The sequence below is a fragment of the Leptonychotes weddellii genome, chromosome 15, assembly GCF_054177405.1.
Source record: "Leptonychotes weddellii isolate Sample4059 chromosome 15, ASM5417740v2, whole genome shotgun sequence".
In the NCBI taxonomy this organism is placed as follows: Eukaryota; Metazoa; Chordata; class Mammalia; order Carnivora; family Phocidae; genus Leptonychotes; species Leptonychotes weddellii.
In genome coordinates this window covers 39,324,014-39,347,653 of record NC_138383.1, presented here as the reverse complement: position 1 = coordinate 39,347,653, position 23,640 = coordinate 39,324,014, and the positions used below count along the sequence as shown (strand labels likewise).

The window sequence follows — 23,640 nt, the reverse complement described above, 5'->3', positions numbered from 1 at the left end:
TGGGTGGCTCAGTTGGTTAAGCGACTGCCTTCGGCTCAGGTCATGATCCTGGAGTCCCTGGATCGAGTCCCGCATCGGGCTCCCTGCTCGGCAGGGAGCCTGCTTCTGCCTCTGACCCTCCCCCCTCTCATGTGCTCTCTCTCTCTCATTCTCTCTGTCTCAAATAAATAAATAAAATCTTTAAAAAAAAAAAAAAAATTGGTGCAGCCACTATGGAAAACAGTATGGAGGCTCCTCAAAAAATTAAAAATCAAAGCCACCATATGATCCAGCAATTCAACTTCCGGGTATGTACCTGAAGAAAACCAAAACACCAATTCAGAGATATATGAACCCTATGTTCACGGCAGCATTACTTATAATATCCAAGATTAAGAAGCAACCTAAGTGTCCATAAAGAGATGAACGGATAAAGACACACACACACACACACAGGAGTATTACTCAACCATAAAAAAGAATGAAATCTTACCATTTGTGACAACATAGATGGACCTAGACAGTATTATGCTAAATGAAATAAGCCTGACAGAAGACAAATAACATATGATTTCATGTTTAATCTATAAAACAAAACAAAACAGAAACAAACTCATAGATACAGGAAACAAACTATTAGTTATAAGAGTGGGGAGTGACTGGGGGTGCAGGTGAAATGGGTGAAGGGAATTAAGAGGTTCAGGCTTGGAGCGCCTGGGTGGCTCAGCTGGTTAAGCATCTGCCTTTGGCTCAGGTTGAGATCTCAGGGTCCTGGGATCAAGCCCCATATTGGGCTCCCTGCTCAGCAGGAAGCCTGCTTCTCCCTCTCCCTCTCCCTGCCGCTTCCCCTGCTTGTGCTCTCTGTCAAATAAATAAATAAAATCCTTAAAAAAAAAAAAAAAGGTTTAGGCTTCCAGATATAAAATAAATGGGTCATGGGGATGTAATGCACAACACAGGGAACTTAGTAACAATGTAATAACTTTGTGCGGTAACAGACAGTAACCAGATTTATTATGGGGATCATTTCCTAATGTATAAAAATACCAAATCACTATGATGAACACCTGAAACTAATAGAATACTGTATGTCAATTATACTTCAATTAAAGAAATACAAAGCAACAGAATGTAATAGTCAAGGGCACATGCATTCAAATCTTCACCTCACTGACAAATTATTTAACTTCTCTGCACTTTAATTTCTTCATCTGTGAGATGCAGGTAATTATGAAAATCTACCTTACAGGGTTACTGTAAGTACTGACTATTATAGATAAAGTATCTGGCACATTGGAAAAGGCAAAAATATTAGTTCCTTTCCCTTTTCTTTATATTACCCAATAAATTAAGATACAAATGCTATTTATTCGATTTACCACAATACTTCCATGCATAATCTCTTTTATATTAGCTCTTGCCCCAAATGCCTCTACTATTTATGTGTTAGTTGCTTACCCTTTGGGCCTGTGTCTTTTGAACTAAAATGATACTACTTGCTTTAGCTGATGATAATCAGAGTTGGCAAAGGTTCTCCACACTGTCACCACAAACACAAAAATTTTCTTTGTCATTTATGAATAAAACTTAATACTTGACCTAACACTGGAAATATGTTTCCAAAGTTTTGAATACAGCAAAAACCAAGCAATCAAATTATTAACACCATAATCATTCTTTCTAAAAGCGAAGAACAAAAAAATAATAAAAATAAATATAAATAAATAAAAGTGAAGAACAATTCTTAATTTGTCTTAAAGGCACAAGGTGGGGCGCCTGGGTGGCTCAGTCACACGCTCTTGCTCTCTCTCTCTTAACTTTTCTTTTTTTTAAGATTTTATTTCTTTATTCATCAGAGACAGAGAGCACAAGCAGGGGAAGCAGCAGGCAGAGGGAGAAGCAGGCTTCCCACTGAGCAAGGAGCCCGATGTGGGCCTTGATGCCTGAACCTCAGGATCATGACCTGAGTCAAAGGTAGACACTCAACCCACTAAGCCGCCCAAGCATCCCAATAAATATATATTTTTTTTAAGCACAAAGTAGCAGCTATAAGTAAATGAGAACTACAATTTTCAATCACTTCTCAGGTTTAATTGTTCCTAATTTATTCAAATAGTCACTCCACTCTGCCAACTGTTCTTCCCCATTCATCTCTGTCCCTTTCTTTTCACTGCCTCAAATGCAACTAGCAAACATTTACTGGATACCTAAAACTTGCCAGCACTGCTCCAGGTATTTAGGAGGCTATTTTGAGCAAAAAAAGATGTAATTTCAGGCCTCAAAGAATCTACATCCAGTGGGGAAGACAGAAAGTAACTAATATTAGTCAAATAAAAAGTAAATAAGTATAAAATTACATCTGTGATTATTAATAAGAGATAACATATACTGAGCATTTACTGTGTACCAGGCATGGACTAAGCACTTTAAATGTAATAGTTCACCTAATTCCCCACTAACCCTAGGCAATAGGTACCAGGTATCATTACCCTAATTTTACAGAAGAGAAAAGGCAAAGTTTAGTATCTTGCCCAAAGTCACACAGCTAATATGTGAACAAGCAGGAATTAGGGTCTCAAAATAAAGGGAATTAGGCTAGTAAGTCAAGGAAGGCTTCTCTGAAGAACTAACTGAGCTGAAATTTGAAGATTGTTAGCCAGGGAGGGGAGAGTGAAGAACTACACAGGGAGATGGGAAAAGAATGCGCAAGAGTATGGAATATACCAGGAATTTAAATTAAAAAAAAAGAAAAAAGACACAAAGAAATGGAAAGACATTCAATGCTCATGGGTTAGAGGAATAAATAGTTAAAATGTCTATACTACCCAAAGCAATCTACACATTTAATGCAATCCCTATCAAAATGCCAATAACATCTTTCACAGAACTAGAATAATCCTAAAATTTGCAAGGAACCACAAAAGACCTCAAATAGCTAAAGCAATCTTGAAAAAGAAAAACCAGAGGCATCACAATTCCAGACTTCAAGTTATATTACAGAGCCATAGTCATCAAAACAGTATGGTACTGGCACAAAAACAGACACACAAATCAATGAAACAAAACAGAAAACCCAGAAATAAACCCACAATTATATGGTCAGTTAATCTTCAATGAAGGAGGAAAAGAATATACAATGGGAAAAAGACAGTCTTCAACAAATGGTTTTGGAAAAACTGAACAGCAACATGCAAAAGCATGAAACTGGACCACTTCCTTACACCATACACAAACACAAACTCAAAATGAATTAAAGATCTAAATGTGAGACCTGAACCATAAGAATCCTAGAAGACAGCAGAGGCAGTAATTTCTCTGACATCAGCCATAGCAACATCTTTCTGGATAGGTCTCCTGAGACAGGGGAAATAAAAGCAAAAATAAACTCCTGGGACCACCTCAAAATAAAAAGCTCTTGCACAGCAAAGTAAACAGTCAACAAAACCAAAAGACAATCTAGTGAATGGGAGAAGATATTTGAAAATGACAGATCTGATAAAGGCTTAGTATCCAAAATATATAAAGAACTGCTACAACTCAACACCCAAAACACAAATAACCCAATTAAAAAATGGACAGAACAGGGCGCCTGGGTGGCTCAGTTGGTTAAGCGACTGCCTCCGGCTCAGGTCATGATCCTGGAGTCCCTGGATCGAGTCCCGCATCGGGCTCCCTGCTCGGCAGGGAGTCTGCTTTGCCCTCTGACCCTATCCCCTCTCATGTGTTCTCTCTCATTCTCTCTCTCTCAAAATAAATAAATAAAATCTTAAAAAAAAAAAAAAATGGACAGAACACATTAACAGACATTTCTCCAAAGAAGACATACAGATGGCCAACACACATGCAAAAATGTTCAACATGACTCATCATCAGGGAAATGCGTATCAAAACTACAATGAGATATCACTTTACACCTATCAGAATGGCTAAAACCAACAACACAAGAAACAAGTGTTGGCAAGGATGATGTGAAAAGGAACCCTTGTGCACTGTTGGTGGGAATGCAAACAGGTGCAAAAACAGTATGGAGGCTCCTCAAAAAGTTAAAAATAGAACTACCTTAGGATCCATTAATTGCACTATTGGGTAGTTTCCCAAAAATATGAAAACACTAATTCAAAAGGATACATGCACCCCATGTTTGTTGCAGCATTATTTACAATAGCCAAATTATGGAAGCAGCCCAAGTGTCCACTGGTAGATGAATGGATAACGAAGATATGTTACATATATACAATAGAATATTATTCAGCCATAACAAAGAATGAAATCTTGCCATTTGTAACAACATGGATGGAGCTAGAGAGTATAATGCTAAGCAAAGTCAGTCAGTCAGAGAGAGACAAATCCCATATGCTTTCATTCATACGTGGAATTTAAGAAACAAAACAAATGAGCAAAGGAAAAAAAGGAAGAGAGAGACAAACCAAGAAACGGACTCTCAACTATAGAGAACTGATGGTTACCAGAGAGAGGTGGGTGGGGGGATGGGGGAAATAGGCGAAGGGGATTAAAGAGTACACTTTTCATGAGCCCTGAGTAATGTACAGAATTGCTGAATCACTATATTGTACACTATATTGTACTCCCGCAGTTGCTAGACCCTGATAGCTCTGCTGCTAACCATACAGAACACTGTATGTTAACTATACTGGAGTTAAAATTTAAAAAATAAAAAAACAACAACAAAAAGGCTGGAAAGGAAGAGAGAACAAGTGGGAATCTGCAGTGATGGGAAGGTGTGTGGGCGTGGGAGGGGAGGTTATGCTGGGTGGAAGTCAGTAGTCCAGGCAAGAAACAATGGTGCCAGAGTGGAAGAAGAGAAGTAGATGGATTTAAGAGGTATGTGTGGAGGTAAAACACCAGATTGGGTGATGGACTGAACATCTAAGGTGATGGAAGTTTGCAGGAAGAATGATTCCACAGTTTCTGGCTAGCATATCTTAATGGATAATGGTGCCATTCATCGAGATAGGGAACACCAAGAGGCCCAAACTTAGTAAAATAACGGATTTGCTTTGAGGCATGTTGAATATAAAATGCCTTTGAGGTATCAGGTAGGCAGACATATTACAGAGGTTTATCTTTCAGAATAAAGGTGGCTCCGGACAAAAAAATGTGTGAGCAACTGACATAGTTGGTAATGGGATTGTCCTGGTAGAAGAGGGCCTAAAACATAACCTTGAGTAAACAAAAACTTACAATGAGGGACCGGCAAATAAAACGAGGAAAGACAAGCCAAGCCACAGAAGCCAAAAGAGTGTTATAAGAAAGAAGTAATGCTCAAAACTGCTCAAAAGAAGTAACTCTCAAACACTACTGAGAATTCTGGTTAAGTTAAAAACTGAAAAGTGTCTGTTAGATTTAACGACTTGGAAGCACCGCTAACTTCTGCCAGGGTTCTTGCCGAGGGTTCTTTCTATAGTGATCGAGGGAACAACGGATTGGCGTCTGTTAACTGCAGGTGAGCTGAAAACAGACAACTCGAGAAGTTTGGCTGTGCATAGGGGACGGGGAGGAGATAGGGAGTGGCCGCAGGAGGGTGATGGGGGACGATCAAGTTAATTTTGCTTCGTTTTCTTAAGTAGAAAAAACATGGACATGTTTAAAAGACGACAGTAAAACTTCGAGGAGAGGGTGTGAATTCTAGGGAGTCACCCGACGGTCCCCCCCCCTTATCTTCCCCTCCCGCGTTCTCTCCCCATCGCCTCCCAGAGCTCCTCTCTCCCTTCTCCACCCCCACAACCCCAGGGCCCACCGCCACCCCAGCCCGCCTGCCCGCAGGCGTCTCCTCACCGCAATGGCCCCCTCGCTCAGGTGGCCCACCATGACTGCGCCACGCCAACTCGCGCGCTCCGGCTTCTCCGCAGCCTCTGCTTCACTTACGATACCCCACGCGCTCCAAAGCTTTTGCGCCAAGTAGCTGTAGGGACCACCCCCGTCTTCTGACATGCGCAAGTCACAGGGGCGGGCTTAGGGGCGGAGCAGCCACCGCATTGGCCGAGGTAGCCCACGTGACGTACCAGAGCCCGGGTTCAGGACCTAGTCACCCGACGACTGCGCCTGGGGCGGGGCCCGAGCCGTGGGGCGCGCCAAGGATGACGCGGGTTCTTTCTCTGGGCGCGAGGTCCTGTACCGGAAGCTTTCCGAGACGGTCGTCGGGGAAAAAACCTGGCTCGGCCTTTGACGGGCAGACCGACTGTTAGCCCAGAAGAGAGTTAGAGTTGTTCCCTGATAGCTCTGCTGCTAACCGTAGGCAAAGCAGTAACGATTCCTTCAGCAACCCGAGTGCCGAGCTCCCGCCATTGCTAGACCCTGAGCTTGGCACAGTGGGGAATTTCCGAAGGTAAATAGGATCCGGTCCCTGCCCTCAGAGGAGAGCATAGTCTGTCGAGGGAGTTACCGCAGTGAGTAGCCCTAACTCCAGGTAGACATAATATGGGCCTCAGGAGAGACACAAAGTGTGTCTGCACGCACAGATGGAAAATCAGGGAAGGCTTCCTGGAGGAGGTGCCATTTGAACTTGGTCTTGAAGGGTGTGTGCAGATTTGCGAGGTGGACTCTGAGGGTAGAGATGCTCCCGGAAGAATGCATAACCTATGCAAAAACTAGAGAGGTGAATAGCCAGGCAAGCTGGGGATAGCTTTAAGTAGCTCAAGATAGTAGGGTACAAAGGAAGAGGTGAGACTTGGGCATTAGAAAATGAGCCCGGGGGTCAAATTTGTACTGGGCTTCCCTAAATGCTTGGAGGAGCATTGATTAAGGCAGAGGACTGACATCTGTTTCAGTGTGGAGGATGAATTGAATTTAGGGGGTAGGGTAGGGAACTGAGGACATGGAGACTAGTTATGATCCTGGAAAGGATGCCAGACAAGAGATGGTGAGGACTTGAACTAAAGGAATGATCTGGGGATTGAAAGAAAAAACTGAACTGTGTAAGAGATAGAAACATTTGTTAATTTAATAGTAGCTAGGGAGAGAGAGAAAAATCTGGGATGTCTCAGGTTTCTGACTTGAGCTTGGGAAGATGGAGGTCTAAGAGGCAAGCCTGGTGTGTGGAACAAAGTAGGCCTTCAGTAAATATTTCTGAATAAAACAATGTTCAGTGAATAGGTGTGAGAGAAAATAGATCCTCAGCATGTAAACCACAGAAAAAGACCACAAGAATTGATTTTGTTGCTTCACATTTGCTTGAGTGAAATCTTTATTTTTTTCTAGAATTGTGCATTTGTAGAAATCTGAATATCTTATTTTCTTATTCATTTTATAGACCTAAAGTAGAATGGATCTGCCTGTGGATGAGTGGAAATCATACATATTTCAGAAGTGGTCTTTGCTCCCAAAGTCCATTCAGGACACAATTTCTACGGCAGACACTTTAAGGGATATCTTTCTTCACTCCTCTTCGCTGCTTCAGTAAGTGTGTGAAAGCTTTAACCTGAGAAATCTTGATCTAAGAAATGTTCTGTTTTGTCATTTGGTCTCAAGTTCTGTCTCCTTTTCATGGAAGGATTAAGTTCAGATTTTTATATTTTGGGGCATTCAGCAGTTCTTGCTATTTCCAGGTTTTCCTAACCTACTATTATAGAACAGGCAGGGATGCTAATGGCTTTTTTGGTGTCAGTGTTATGTTTCAGTATTCAATGCCTTGCTACAGAAACTCGACTGTGAACTTTGCCATCTCCCAAAAGATGTAGTGGACATTTACTAGCACACATAGAAATTTGTAAGTGCTAAAATTGAGAAAGGACTTAAGTCATATAGTCCTACCCCAGTATTTTTCAAACTCTCTTGACTATTCTCAGTAAAAATATTATTTTATTATCACAACCTAGTATGTACATACATATATAGAAAGTTGAAACAAGAGTTTCCCAAAACATCCAGTGAATTTTTATTGGTGCCAGCCACTGTGCTAGATGCTTAGAGCACAAAAAATACATTAGTGAGGGGTGCCTGGCTGGGTCAGTCAGTAGAGCATGTGAATCTTGGTCTTAGGGTCATGAGTTCAAGCCCCACATTGGGCAGTAGAGCTTACTTTAAAAAAAAAAAAAAGAGAAATACATTAGTGAATAAAAAATAGACACAGGGGCACCTGGGTGGCTTAGTTGGTTAAGCAGCTGCCTTCGGCTCCTCCAGTCATGATCACAGGGTCCTGGGATCAAGCCCCATATCATCGGGCTCCCTGCTCAGCAGAGAGGCTGCTTCTCCCTCTCCTCCTGCCTGCTGCTCCCCCTGCTTGTGCTCTCTCTCTCTGTGTCAAATAAATAAATAAAATATAGACACAGATCCTTACCCTTGAGGAGCTTAATTCTGGCAAGGAGAGACAGACAATAAACATAAATAAGCAAAGTATATAGTATGTTAAAGGTGCTAAGTATAATAGAAAAAAAATTAAAATAAAACAGGGTAAGGGAAATAGGCAGTGCCAGGAGTGAGAGTGCAGACTGTAGTATTAAATAGTGTGATCAGATGTGGTCTCATTGAAAAGATGGAAGTTGAGGGGCACCTGGGTGGCTCAGTCAGTTAAGTATCCAACTCTTGATTTCAGCTCAGGTCATGATCTCAGGGTTGTGAGATCAAGCCCCCCATCAGTCTCCATGCTGAGCATGGAGCCTGCTTAAGATTCTCTTGTTCTCCTTCTGGCCCTCCACACTTGGGTGCACACGCTCTCTCTCTCTCTCTCTCTTAAAAAAAAAAAAAAAGGTGGGAGTTGAGCAAAGTCTTGGAGATATAGAAGCTAACAAATCAGATATTTGAGAGAAGAGTACTCCAGACAGAGATCCCAGGTTGGGAGTGTGTCTGGCATGTTCAAGCAATAGCAAGAAAGCTAGTGTGAGTGAACAGAATAAGCCAGAGGGAGAAGAGCAAGAAATAACATCAGAGAGGCATGGGGATTGGGGGATAGCAGGTGGCACAAATCATGTTGGCCCTCTTAAGTGCCTTGTCTTTTGACTCTGAGTAGGAAATTATTGCAGGGTGGGGTAGGCCGACTTCAAAAACTGATGCCCCCCCACCAGAAGTTGACCTTGAGATACAATTATCTGAGTGGTCCTAGCCTAATCAGGTGACATCTTTAAAAGCAGAGCATTTTTTTCCAGCTGGTAGCATAAAGGAACTTCAAAGAGATTCAAACCATGAAATGTGAATGTGCTTGTGTTGACTTTGAAGATGGAGGGGGACCACATAAGGAATGCAGGAAGCCTCTATAAGCTAAGAGTTGTTCCTGGCTAATAGCCAGCAAGGAACTGAGGATGTCAGGCCTACAACTGTAAGGAACTGGCTTCTACCAAAAACCTGAATGACCTTAGAAGTGGATTCTTTCCCAGGTCTTCCATATAAGAGGTCATCTTGATTTCAGCCTTGTGAGACCCTTCTCAAGAGAACTCAGCCAAGCTCACCTGCACTTCTGATCTATAGACTGTGAGGATAATAAATGGGTATTTAAGCTGCTGAAGTTGTGGTATTGGTTACACAACAGAAGAAAACTAATTCACAGGGTTTTGAGAGAATGGTACAATCTGATAATATTTTAAAGCAGAGGTCAGCAAACTACAGCTGCAGTGTAAATCCATCTTGCTGCCTGTTTTTATATGGCCATCAGCTAAGAATGGTTTTTACAGGTAAGCATTTAGTTGACTTGCTTTGAACCCCAATTAAGCAAAATCCATTAAAAAAATAAAGACGGGTGCCTGGGTGGCTCAATCAGTTAAGCGTCTGATTCTTGGGTTCAGCTCAGGTCATGATCTCAGGGTCCTGGGATTGAGCCCCATGTGGAACTCTGTGCTTGGTGGGCAGTCTGTTTGAGATTCTCTTCCTCTCCCTCTGCCCCCCCAAATAAATAAATAAATCTTAAAATAAAAAAAAGAATTCCATTCTCATTAGTAGACCTGTATTACATGGGGCACCTGGCCTGCTCAGTCAGAGGAACATGTGACTCTTAATCTCAGGGTCATGAGTTCGAGCCCCAAGGTGGGGATAGAAATTGCTAAAAAAAATTTTTTTTAAAGTAGACCTGTGGGGCACCTGGGTGGCTCAGTCAGTTAAGCGTCTGCCTTTGGCTCAGGTCATGATCCTGGAGTCCTGGGATCAAGCCCCACGTCCTGCTCCCTGGGGAGTCTACTTCTCCCTCTGCCGCTCCCCCCACTTGCGTGTGCACACTCTCTCTGTCTCACTCTTTCTCTCTCAAATACTTTTTTTTTTTTTTTTTTTTTTAAGATTTATTTGACAGAGAGAGACACAGCGAGAGAGGGAACACAAGCAGGGGGAGTGGGAGAGGGAGAAGCAGGCTTCCCGCAGAGCAGGGAGCCCGATGCGGGGCTCGATCCCAGGACACTGGGATCATGACCTGAGCCGAAGGCAGACGCTTAACGACTGAGCCACCCAGGCGCCCCTCTCTCAAATACTTTTTAAAAGTAGATCTGTATTACAAAAAATAGACTCAATTATTTTTTAATTTTATCAAACATTTTACAGAAATTTGTCTTCTCGTATAGAAATACCTCTGTAATAGCCTTGATTTTCCTCTTGGCCCAAAAAACCTGAATATTTACTCTCTGACTTTCCACAGGAAAAGTTTGCTGACTCCTGTTTCAAGAGATCACTCTGACTACAGTGTTGAGAATAGGCTATAGAAGAAAGGGTGTAATTAGAGAAACCTGTTGGGAGGCTCTTGCATTAATCCAGGTGAGAGATGAGGTGATGATAATTTGGACCAGGGTGGTAGTGGTAAGGATGATGAGAAGTGGCTAGATTCTGAAGGTAGACTTAATAGCATTCCCTGAAAGATGAGATGTGCTGTGTTAGAGAATGAGAGAAGTAAAAAGTGGCTCTGGGGATACAGGCCTAAGAAGAATGAAATTACCATCACCTGGGGGGGGGCGGCAGATGGAGCTGTTTTGGGAAAGATGATCAGGGGTTCATCGTTCAGTTTGAGATGTCTAGTAGACAGCCAAGTGGAACTTTCTAAATGAGCATGACATTTAGGAGAGAGCACTGGGCTAGAGATAGAAATTTGGGAGTCATACATGGGATTTCAAGTCACAGACTGGATAAGTTTCACCATGGAAGAGAGTGTAGATGCTTACTGCATATGATGTACTTCAGTATTTTCCTCTATCTCATTTTAAAAATACTAATTAGGGGTGCCTGGGTGCCTCAGTTGGTTAAGCGTCCGACTCTTGATTTTGGTTCAGATGGTGATCTCAGGGTCCTGGGATCCAGCCCTGTGTGGGGCTCTGCGTTTGGTGGGAAGTCTGCTTGGCATTCTGTCCCTCTCCCTCCACCCCACCCTTGCGTGCTCTCTCTCCTCCCTCCCTCTCTCTCACTTTCTCCCTCTCTCTTAAATAAGTAAATCTTTAAAAAATACAAATAGGGGCGCCTGGGTGGCTCAGTTGGTTAAGCGGCTACTTTCAGCTCAGGTCATGATCTCAGGGTCCTGAGATCAAGCCGCACATTAGGCTCCCTGCTCAGTGGGGAGTCTGCTTCTCCCTCTCCCTCTGCTGCTCCCCCTGGTTGTGCTCTCACGCTCTCAGGTAAATAAATAAAACCTTAAAAAAAAAAAAAGAATAGAAATTTAAAAATTAAAAATACAAATTAAAAAAAATTTTCAAATAAAAAAATAAAATTACTAATCAGGGGGCACCTGGGTGGCACAGTTGGTTAAGCCACCAACTCTTGGTTTTGGCTCATGTCATGATCTCAGGGTTGTGGGATCAAGCCCATGTTAGGCTCTGCACTCAGCATAGAGTCTGCTTAAGACTCTCTCTCCCTCTATCCTCCCCCAAAATAAAGAAATAAAATCTTTAAAAAATAATAGTAATCAGGACCCACTAAATTGATTTCATGACCCACTCAGTCGTGACCTACAATTTGAAAAATAATGTCTAAAGCTCTGCAGGATGTGTGGATTCCCTTTACAGAATTTCCAAAGATGATAGATACCTGTTGATGAAAATATTAATAGTCAGAGTTATCCGAAGATAATTTGATATGGTTTACTAACAGCAAGATGTCATAATCCACAAGAATCATTTGAACTTTTGGTGCACTGAAAGGAATATAAATCAAGAGAATTTGCCTGGTCATTTAAAATTGGAGTTCCTCCTGACTCCAGCCTAGGCTGTCTTTCCTTTCCACTCTGTATTCTCAACTGATAACAGTCTCATTCACACCCATGACATCGGTTATGTCCTATATGCTAATTACCCTGAAAATTATATGTCCAGCCCTCACCTCTCTTCTGAGACTCAAATCTCTAAATCCAGCGGACTACTTGAAGTCTCAAAGATACTTAAAATTCAGGGGCTCCTGGGTGGCTCTGTCTGTTAAGTGTCTGCCTTTGGCTCAGGTCATGATCCCAGGGTCCTGGGATTGAGCCCCACATTGGGCTCCCTGCTCAGAGGGAAGCCTGCTTCTCCCTCTCTCTCTGCCTGCCACTCCCCCTGCTTGGGCTCTCTCTCTCTCTCTCTCTCTGTTAAATAAATAAATAAAATCTTTAAAAAAAAAAAATCCTTAAAATTCAACATATCCATAACCAAACTCATAGTCCCTTACAGTGGTCCCTGTTTTAGTGACTTGCACTGCCTTATTTCAGTTCCTAAAGCTAGAAACCTATGAACCATTCTGTATCTAAAATTAACTCATTGGGGGTTGCCTGGCTGGCTTAGTCAGTGGAACATGCAACTCTTGATCTTGGGATCATGAGTTTGAGCCCCACATTGGGTGTAGAGATTACTAAAAAAAAAATAAATGTTTAAAAAAATAGGGGAGGCCCAAACTCAAGGCCCAAACAGTAGGTTTACCTCCTAGGACATTTACTGAGTTCTCAGGAAGTGCAAGAGGCCAACCAAAAAGGCAGAATAAAATTCCTACAGTCTTTTTTTTTTTTTAAGATTTTATTTATTTATTTGACAGAGAGAGACACAGCGAGAGAGGGAACACAAGCAGGGGGAGTGGGAGAGGGAGAAGCAGGCTTCCCTTGGAGCAGGGAGCCGGACGTGGGGCTCGATCCCAGGACCCTGGGATCATGACCCGAGCTGAAGGCACACACTTAACGACTGAGCCACCCGGGTGCCCCAAATTCCTACAGAAAGGGGCTTGGCACAAACATTCTCCCTGTTAAGATATTTGCCAGATTTTGAACATCTGTGGTATGGTAGGTTAAAAATCTAAGCTCAAGGGGCGCCTGGGTGGCTCAGTCGTTAAGCATCTGCCTTCGGCTCGGGTCATGATCCCAGGGTCCTGGGATCGAGCCCCTCATCGGGCTCTCTGCTCCACCAGAAGCCTGCTTCTCCCTCTCGCACTCACCCTGCTTGTGTTCCTGCTCTCGCTGTCTCTCTGTCAAATAAATAAAATCTTTAAAAAACAAACAAACCCCTGAAACAAATAATACATTATATGTTAGTAAAAAAAAAAAAAATGGTAGCCCAACCGTGATTCAACTCAATTTTCAGTTAGATGAAGGTTGGCCAGCCCCTCATCCTATCTGCCTAACATAGGAGAAGGGGGACTTTGACAGTGGAAAATGTCATCTAGCTTTATTATGTCCTCTATGCATAGTCAAGAATACAGTAAAAGATTACTAGACACGTGGGGCACCTGGCGGGCTCAGTCGGAAGAGTTTGTGACTTTTTTTTTAAGATTTTTATTTATTTTTTTGACAGAGACAGCAAGAGAGGGAACACAAGCAAGGGGAGTGGGAGAGGGAGAAGCAGGCTTCCCATTGAGCAGGGAGCCCGACGCGGGGCTTGATCCCAGGACCCTGGGATCATGACCTGAGCCGAAGGCAGACGCTTAACAACTGAGCCACCCATGTGCCCTGAGTTTGTGACTCTTCATCTCAGGGTCATGAGTTTGAGCCCCATGTTGGGGGTAGAGATTACATAAAAAAAATTTTTAAATAAAAAGGAATAAAATACCTTTCAAAAATGAATGCAAAATAAAGGTATTTTCAGACAAAAAATAATAATAATTCTGCGAGACCATCTTCTGCAGATTAGAGCCTAAAGAAATACTGAAGGAAGTTCTCAGGTTAAAGAAAAATCATCCCAGATAGAAGCATGCAATTGCAGAAAGGAAGGAAAGGTACCAGAAAAGATAAATATGTGACTAAATATTTTAAAAATCATTATTTAAAACAATGATAATAATAATGTTACAGGACTTAGAACATTTAGAAGTGAGACATGATAATAGACAAATGGGCAAATGGAGGTAAATTGTTTTAAGGTTCTTCTATATAATTTGGGAAATGACAAAAGTACTAGCTGAAGATGGTAAATAAATGGATTCATTTTGTAATCCCCAGGATAACCACAAAACATTTATTTAAAATTTTGTAATAAAATGAAGTTAATTCTCCCCCTTTTCCTATGTGGTAGGCATATATTCCAATGTTCTCTGCATCCTAATCCCTGGAATTTACGAATATGCTGGGTTATGTGGCAGAGAGAAATTAAGTTTGCAGATGGAATTAAGGTTGCCAATGAGCCAAGTTTAAGATAGGCAGAGTAGCCTGGATTATCCCTGTGAGGCCAGTATAATCACAAGAATCCTTAAAAATGGAGAAAGGAAGCAGAGGTGTTAGAGGGAGATGGAATTAGTGGGAGAATTGTGAGAGAGACACAGCATTGCTGGTTTTGAAGGTAGAGAAAGGGAGCCACAAGCCAGAGAATGTAGGCAGCCTCTAAAAACTGGAAAAGGTGAGAAAACAGATTCTTCCCTGGAGCCTCCAGAAAGCAACACATCTTTACCAACACCTTGATTTTAGCCCAGTGAGCCCCATGACAGAACTGTAAAATAACACATTTTTGTTTTAAGCCACTAATTTGGTGGGAATTTGTTACAGCAGTGACAAAAAAACCAATGCACTTCCTTGACCTCCCCACTCCTGTTCTCAGCATATGGGCCTTCTTTCAGTTCTTGATGTGCACTCTGCTTCTTCTTGCCACGTGGCCTTGATTTCTTCTGCCTGAAATGCTTTCCCTGGCTTCTCTCTCCTCCTCTACACCCGAATTAAGTTCTGCTTAATTCAGAACCTCAGGGTCAGCCAGATCTTTCATCAGGAAAGCCTTCCCTGAGTCCCAGCTGGCTCACCTTCATTTTTTTATACATTTATAACACTACATAGCTTTCCTTTTTATATTTGTGTAATCATTTGCTTACTGTCTATCTTCACTACTAAACTATAAACTCCATGAGGGCAGAGATCTTGTCTGTGTCTGTCTTTCAATGTTAACATCTTTATCTTTGTGCAGGCAACTATCAACAGTGTCTCACACATAGCAGGCACTCAGATTTTAGTTGAAAGAAATAATGAGCACAGTGTTGAGCCTTGGCAATTCAGGTACTAACTAGGTACAATTAGGGTAATAGTTGGGTTTGGGGTTTTGTGTGTGTGTTCTGTTTTTTTTTTTTTGTCCGCTTGTTTTCTTTTTCACAAATGTTCATAAGATAGAAATACATTCTCATCATATTTGAAATGATATTTAATGAAGTTTACAGGAAAGTTTCTCCTTTACCCTTCTCCTCATTCAGTTCCACAGAAATAACCACCGTTTATTGGAGTTTTCTAGTTCTTTTTATGTATTCTCATACAATTGTAGATAAGTATATACATATCTGTTTCTTTATTCTGTTAGATTATATTATGTGCTTTGTTCTAGGATGTTTTCTCCAATGTCACACCTTGATCTTTCTGGCAACCCTGTGATATTACTTGTATAGTTACACCATAATGTAGTTGTTCTTTCCCTGTTGAGGGGTAATTATATTATTTCCAGTTGTTGTATTTTTACTGTTAACAAACCATGTGTCCGTGAACAACTTTTTTTTTTTTAAGATTTTATTTATTTATTTGTCAGAGAGAGAGAGTGAGAATGAGCACAAGCAGGGGGAGCAACAGGCAGAGGGAGAAGCAGGCTCCCTGCTGAGCAAGGAGCCTGATGCGGGACTCAATCCCAGGACCCTGGGATCATGACCTGAGCCGAAGGCAGACGCTTAACCGACTGAGCCACCCAGGCATCCAAATAACTTTTTTTATATGTTTTTGTACACATATTTAAGAATTTAAGATAGATTCTTAGAAGAGGAATGGTTACAATTACTTGTTACAAGCATTTTAAAATTTAATAAGCACTGACAAATTGTCTTCCAAAAAGACTTCACCAGTTTACCATGAACAATGTATGAAAATCACTTCCCTATAATCCTTGCCAACACTAGAAAGCAAGTCTTTAATTTTGCCAAACTTCAGGACAAAAGTGTCTAGTGGTTGTTTGTTTTGCATTTTTCTGATTACTAGTGAAGGAGTGCATCGTTTCTGACATCACAATCCACCTGTATTCTGCAAACTGTTCATTTGTGTCCTTTGCCCATTTTTCTACTGGGTTGTCTGTCTTTCTCTTACAAATTTATAGGAGATCTTCAAAATTCTGGTCATATAGTTCTTTGCTATTTTTGTGACTAATTTTTCTCCCAGTCTATTATTCATCTTTATTTTACTTGCTGCGTTTTGCATTGTATATAAATTGTGTGTGTTTTCATTTTTATACAAGTATATCTGTCATTTTTTAAAATTTTTTATTGTTATGTTAATCATCATACATTACATCATTAGTTTTTGATGTGGTGTTCCATGATTCATTGTTTGTGCGTAACACCCAGTGCTCCATGCAGAACGTGCCCTCTTTAAAACCCATCACCAGGCTAACCCATCCTCCTACCCCCCTCCCCTCTGTCATTTTTTTTTAATGGCTTCTGAGTTATGTCTCTTGCTTAGGATGGTCTGCTCCAAGATTATAAAAATATTCTTTATTTTCTTCTAACTTTTTTTTTGTAGTTTTGTGTTTTTGTTTTCACTATCAAATCCATCTGGAATTTATTTATTTATTTAAAGATTTCATTTATTTATTTGTCAGAGAGAGAGAGAGCACAAGCAGGGCGAGTGGCAGGCGGAGGGAGAAGCAGGCTCCCTGCTGAGCGAAGACCCCAATGCGGGACTCAATCCCAGGACCCTGGGATCATGACTTGAGCCCAAGGCAGATGCTTAATGATTGAGCCACCCAGGCACCCCTGAAATTTATTTTTGTGTATAATGTGAGAGAGTGTTCTAACCTTTTTCCCGATAATTTTCTTCAGCATTTATTGAATAGTCCATTCTTTCCTTAGTGGTTCAAAATGCCATGTTAAAAATTAAATTCACACTTAACCCATAAATTTGTTTCTAGACTCTATTTCTATGCCAAAATCAAAGGGTTTTTACTGTGACTTTAGAGTATCATATTAAAATTCTGTCAGTTTCAAGTGACAGAAACCTAGCTCAAATTAGGAAATTTATGCACTCTGAAACTAGGATATCCAAAGGCAGATCTGTTTTCAAGCAGCGTTGAATCCAGGGCCTCAGATGGCATTAGACTCTGTATCTCTTCATCTCTCGGACAAACTCTACACCTGATGGGCATAATAAACACTGGTAGCCTTGGGCACATTCTGAACCACAAGAAAAGAGTGTTTGGCACTCTTTCCTGAGAGTTTTGGCAGAAAAGGTCTGGATTGGACTCCAGTCAACCTGATTTTGACTGCCTGGTGAATCCTTTCAATAAAAGGTTTAGGGCCTTTCTGATTGGCTAGGCCTATAGCACATGCTCAACCCTGTTGCCACATTGGGGTCTTCCCTACTTCAACCACAAGAAATGTTTTTCTCCCTGAGATTTTATTACCAGAAGTAGAAGGAAGGAGCACTCGAAAACATGGAAGGCCAAGTTCCCACATACATATATACTCATTCTTTTTCAAGAATATCTTGGCTATTTTCTGTACATTTCCCCCTTGTAACTTTTGTAGGCCTGTCAGGTTCCATAAAAAATGTTGGGGTTTTGATGGGGATTATGTTGGATTTATAGATTCATTTAGGGAGACTTGACATCTTTACAATATTAAATTTCCTCATCCAAGTAAAGGGTATGTCTTGTCATTTCTTTAGGGCTTCTTTTACATCCTTAAGTAAAGTTTTATTGTTTTCTTTTTTTTTTTTTTAAACAGTTTGGCAGTTTCTTTTTTTTTTTTTTTAAGATTTTATTTATTTATTTGACAGAGAGAGACACAGCGAGAGAGGGAACACAAGCAGGGGGAGTGGGAGAGGGAGAAGCAGGCTTCCCGCGGAGCAGGGAGCACGATGCGGGGCTCGATCCCAGGACCCTGAGATCATGACCTGAGCCGAAGGCAGACGCTTAACAACTGAGCCACCCAGGCGCCCCTATTGTTTTCTTTGTAGAAGTCTTGCACATTCCCACTTAGATTTATTGTTACTTATTGTAAGTTTTCATTATTATTGTGAATAAGAGTTTTTCTCCCCCAATTACATTCTCTGATGATTGGTGGCATAAATAAAAGCTAGGAATTTTTTTCTCATCTTATAATTGGCCACCTAACTGTATTTTCACATTATTTTATTGTTTTTATGCCAATTCACTTGGAATTTTTAGGTAAATAGCTATATCTGCAAATAGTAATCCTCTTTTCCAATATTTTTACTCTTATTTTATCTTTTAATTATCATCGCATTAGTTAGACCTCCAGTGCAATATTGAATAGTAACAGCCATTTAGGACATTTGCCATAGGTTTATAGTACATACCCTTTTTCAGTTTAAGGAAAGTTGCCTATATTCTGTCATAAATAGGTATTGAATTTTATCAGATACTTTTTAAATTTTTTAAAATTTTTTATTTTTTTTTTAAGATTTTATTTATTTGACAGAGAGACACAGCGAGAGAGGGAACACAAGCAGGGGCAATGGGAGAGGGAGAAGCAGGCTACCTGTGGAGCAGGGAGCTGGATGCGGGGCTCGATCCCAGGACCCTGGGATCATGACCTGAGCTGAAGGCAGACGCTTAATGACTGAGCCACCCAGGCGCCCCTATTTTTAATTTTTTAAAAAATTTATATATTTTTTTTTCAAGATTTTATTTATTTATTTGACAGAGAGAGAGACAGCAAGAGAGGGAATATAAGCAGGGGGAGTGGGAGAGGGAGAAGAAGGCTCCCTGCTGATGGACTCAATCCCAGGACCCTGGGATCATGACCTGAGCCAAAGGCAGATGCTTAACGACTGAGCCACCCAGGCACCCCTAAAAATTTTTATTTATTTATTTGACAGAGACACAGCGAGAGAGGGAACACAAGCAAGTGGGAGTGGGAGAGGGAGAAGCAGGCTTCCCACTGAGCAGGGAGCCCGACATGGGGCTCAATCCCAGGACCCTGGGATCATGACCTGAGCCGAAGGCAGACGCTTAACGACTGAGCCACCCAGGCTCCCCCAGATACTTTATTTTTATATATATTTTTATATATATTTTGGGTGGAACAGTCATTTTCTTTTTCTCTTTTCATCTGTTGCTATAGGATTTACATTTATAGATTTATTGAAGTTGAACTGTTTTGGAGATAAACTCTATGTATTATCCATCATTTTTTTAACACATGGCTTGATTCAATTTTCTAATGCTATTTTTAATTTTATATCTATGTTCATTAATTATATTACCTTACATGTTCTTGTGTATGCGTGTGTGCTCTGTCAACTCTTGGTATCTGGGTTTTGGTGGCTTTGTAGCATGTATTGAAGAGCTTCCCATTTTTTTCTATGCTCTGAAATAGTTCCTATAATGTAGGGATCATTTGATTCTTAAAGGCTAGTGGGAAAATCCTGTAAAAATATGTAAACTACATGCCTTATTAAATGGAAATATTTTCGGGATGCCTGGGTGGCACAGTTGGTTAAGCGGCTGCCTTTGGCTCAGGTCATGATCCCAGAGTCCTGGGATTGAGTCCCGCATCAGGCTCCCTGCTCAGCAGGGAGCCCACTTCTCCCTCTGCCTGACACTCCCCCTGCTTGTGCTCACTCGCCTTCTTGCTCTGACAAATAAATAAAATCTTTTTAAAAAAATTAAATAAATAGGGACGCCTGGGTGGCTCAGTCGGTTAAGCATCTGCCTTCAGCTCAGGTCATGATCCCAGGGTCCTGGGATCGAGTCCCGCATCAGGCTCCTTGCTCAGCGGGGAGCCTGTTTCTCCCTCTGCCTGACATTCCCCCTGCTTTCTGACAAATAAATAAATAAAATATTTAAAAATATATTAAATAAATAAATGGAAATATTTCCCATTTTTAGTTGAATTTTTTATCAATAATATACACATAGTGCAAGAAGTCAAATAGTACTTCAAAGCTTATAAAGAAAAATAGCAACCCTTTGTTTCATTCTTCCCCATTCCTATTCCCCAGTGGATGCTGCTTTAACTGTTCTTTCTAGTATTTTATTTCATATTTCTAAACAGTATGCTAATACTGCTGTTTTTTGAATTTTTAGCTTTAGATGTCAAATTTTGCTCTCAACTCCAAATCACGTGTATATACTTTGTTTTTGCCTCATCCTCATAACTATATTATAGTTTATAACATACTATAATCAATAGAATATAATATTGGTTAAACAAATGTCTGTGTAAATACTACTCATATGAACCACGAAGTAGACTTCGAATTACATTTCTCTTCTTCTACACCTCTTGTTTTCTCTGGAGTTAATAATTGCCTCCATTTTAATTTTTTCCGTGTATCTTTCACTGCTTCATCCCCAAACTGCTTTACTTAGAACAAGTTAGTTCTGAAGACTTGTTTGTAAAACTATTCAATCATAATCAAAAGTGACCAAAACATTTAAACTTCTAATCTCTATATGCATGCCCATTAAATAAAAGTATGAATTGGTCCTTTAAAGTTTAAAGCCAGGCATATGCTTTTCTTTCTTGCTGATTTACAATCTTTGAGGAATATTTTCCCAAAATAGGTAACTTTTATCAGTATCGAAGACCTTTTGAGGCAGATGACTCTCCCCCACAATTAATAATATCTCACAGTGTCCTGGGAAATCCTAAACAGACTCATTATCCACCCTGTTTGTTTTGATTTTCTACTGATTCAACTGGCATACCTTGTTGGACCAGAAAGCAAGGAAGCACTCAAAGACTAATGGGTTTATATAAAAAAAGAACATAAGAGCCAAACTGAAGAGGTTCCCACTGGCCAAATTTAGGACAAATGGAGCATCAAAATATACTGTATTATAATAGTTTCTAACATTGAATTATTTTAAGTGTATAGTGATTATCAAAGACATAAATAAGTAAAAGAAAGAAAGGAAGGAGGAAGCATTTATCTTTACAGAAGAATGCCAATTAAAAATTTAGAAATAGATAGAACTAGAAAACCACCATTTTATAAACCAGGATAATAACTGATTGTGGCAATGGTCATCAATGGATGTTCAAAGAAGAAAGACCGTTGGAACAGTTTATTCACATGGTCTCAAAGTATGGCCCATAGATTACTTACATTGGAAAGATCCACAATCACCACTTTAACCAAATGACCAAACTTAGCATCACCAATGGGGACTACTTGACATTATATGTCTCCTGACTTGAAGCAGTAGGAAGTATACAGATTTAACTATGTACTAGTATCCTTGACAAGAGTTGTTTAATCTGAATCTAAATCATGAGGAAGCAGTGAGACAAAACCAGAGTGTGGAACATTTCCTGGCCTTGAGTCTTCAAAAAAGTCAGTCATGAAAAACAAAAAAATTACTGGACTATCTCAAGAGACTGAAGAGAAATAACAACTAAATGTAGTACATTAAAACTTTGATCCTTGGGGTGCCTGGGTGGCTCAGTCGGTTGAGTGATGGACTCTTTATTTCAGCTCAGGTCGTGATCTCAGGGTCCTAGTGTCACAGGATTGCAGGGTTCTTGTGTCACAGAGTCAAAGAATGAATCTTGCGGACACAAGAGGGTGAAGTAAAGTGAAAGTTTATTAAGTGAAGGTGAGAGCAGAAAGCAAAGAAGCTCTCTAGAGTGAGAGGGGTCCCAAATGGATTGCCACTGAGGGTTTTTAGTGTCAGTCTTTTATTGAGAACTGACTGGGAAGCTTGTGGCCTTGAGATTTTTGTGCCCTCTTGGTTTGAGCAAGGACTATTGGTAACACCCTTAATGACTTAATTCTTTGAGGTTTGGTTATTTTCTATGATTACACTGTAACCACCAAAGAAAAATACTCCCTAACATCGGAGGCCAGGTGATCTGTTTCTTTATCTCTTGTTCACTCTGGCTTAGGGCTTCTGCCTGCCAGGAATAGTTTTAGAGCCCAGCTAGGGCCCCCTGCCTCTCCCTGCCTGTACCTTAACCCTTTCCTTATTCACTAGGATCGAGTCCCTCATCGGGCTCTGTGCTCAGCAGTCTGCTTGTCCCTCTCCCTCTGCTCTTCCCCCCCACTTGCTCTATCTCTAAAATAAATACTAAACAAAACAAAACTTTGATCCTGGATCAGGTTGGGGCAAATGGAAGAACATAAAAGATATTTTAGGAGTAATTGGGAAATTTTAATTTAAATATTTGAATTAGTGTTAATTCTTTTCAAGTCTGATAATGATAGTATGTGATATGAAGATATAAAACATTCTTATTCTTAGCAGAGGCCTACTGAAATGCTTAGAGGTGAACTTTCATGGTGATTGTACTCACCTTCAAATGGTTCAGGAAAAAACATGGATGTATGGGAGTTAATAAGCTATTGTTTCTCAGTACAATCTTCTGTACTCTGTGCTGAGGCTGGAACTTGATGCTTTGCCAGTTGACTCCCTGAGAGGCTTTCCCTCTGTAGGAGTCTAAAGAGAAAAGGCAAGACTGGAAAAAGAAACTTGGTTCTTTCTGTCTGCTCCCTAATTAGAATCCACATGAAAAGAATGAAGTTGGACCCTTACCTTATACCATATACAAAAGCTAACTCAGAATAGCCCAAGGACTTAAACTTCAGAGCTAAAACTATAAGACTTTTAGAAGAAAACCTAAGGTAAAACTTACGACATTGAAAAAAAAAAAGACTTACGACAGCGGCTGGCAATATTTTCTTGGATATAACACCAAAGACACTGGCAACAAAAGAAAAAATAGACAAATTGGACTTTGTGAAAATTAAAACTTTGTGCATAAAAAGATAATATCAACAGTAAAAAGGCAACACACAGAGAGGCACCTGACTGTAGAGCATGCAGCTCTTGATGTCAGGGTCGTAAGTTCAAGCCCCACATTAGGCAGAGAGATTACTAAAAAAAATAAATAAACAAAAATAAAAAAGATTTTTAAAAAGGCAACCCACAGAATGGGAGAAAATATTGGCAAATCATGTATCTGATAAGGGATTAATATTTAGAATATATAGAAAACTCTTAGACTCAACAGCAAGAGAACAACCTGATTAAAAATGGGCAAAAGGGGCACCTGGGTGGCTCAGTCGGTTAAGCGTCTGCCTCCAGTTCAGGTCATGATCCGGAGTCCTGGGATCAAGCCTCACATTGGGCACCTTGTTCAGTGGGGAGTCTGCTTTTCCCTCTCCTTTTGACCCTCCCCACTGCTTGTGCTCTCACTCACTCTCTCTCTCTCCTAAATGAATAAATAATAATAATAATAATAACCTTTAAAAAATGGGCAAAGGACTTGAATAGACATTTGTCCAAAGAGGATATATAAATGGCCAACAAGCACATGAAAAGGTGCTCTTGAAATCACCAATCACTAGGGAAATGCAAATCAAAACTACAGTGA

The 23,640-nt window shown here is 40.6% G+C and overlaps 3 protein-coding genes across 10 annotated transcripts in view; 2 read left to right on the top strand and 1 right to left on the bottom strand.

Annotated features, from left to right (window-relative positions):
- RPA1 (replication protein A1) overlaps nucleotides 1-5,944 on the bottom strand; it is a 76,616-nt gene extending 70,672 nt beyond the window's left edge. For all 4 annotated transcript variants that reach the window (XM_081806098.1, XM_081806100.1, XM_081806099.1 and 1 more), the window contains exon 1: nucleotides 5,776-5,944. In XM_081806098.1, coding sequence (XP_081662224.1) covers nucleotides 5,776-5,931 — 156 coding nt within the window. In that variant the 5' untranslated portion in view covers nucleotides 5,932-5,944. The remainder of the gene's footprint in view (nucleotides 1-5,775) is intronic.
- Nucleotides 1-23,640, top strand: part of PRPF8 (pre-mRNA processing factor 8) — a 335,003-nt gene that overhangs the window by 168,912 nt on the left and 142,451 nt on the right. The gene's annotated exons all lie outside the window — the stretch shown is intronic.
- The window catches only part of SMYD4 (SET and MYND domain containing 4), a 51,377-nt gene continuing 33,804 nt past the window's right edge, over nucleotides 6,068-23,640 (top strand). Inside the window, exons 1-2 of one of the 5 annotated variants that reach the window (XR_014140700.1) lie at nucleotides 6,068-6,325; nucleotides 7,250-7,395. Coding sequence is in view for 3 of the 5 variants with exons in the window: in XM_031036855.2 (XP_030892715.1) it covers nucleotides 7,262-7,395 (134 nt within the window). In the remaining 2 variants the exon portion in view is untranslated. Of the gene's footprint in view, nucleotides 6,387-7,249; nucleotides 7,396-10,549; nucleotides 10,666-23,640 lie in introns of those variants that run through there. The other 4 variants (XM_031036855.2, XM_081806093.1, XM_031036854.2 and 1 more) reach the window with 4 other exon arrangements.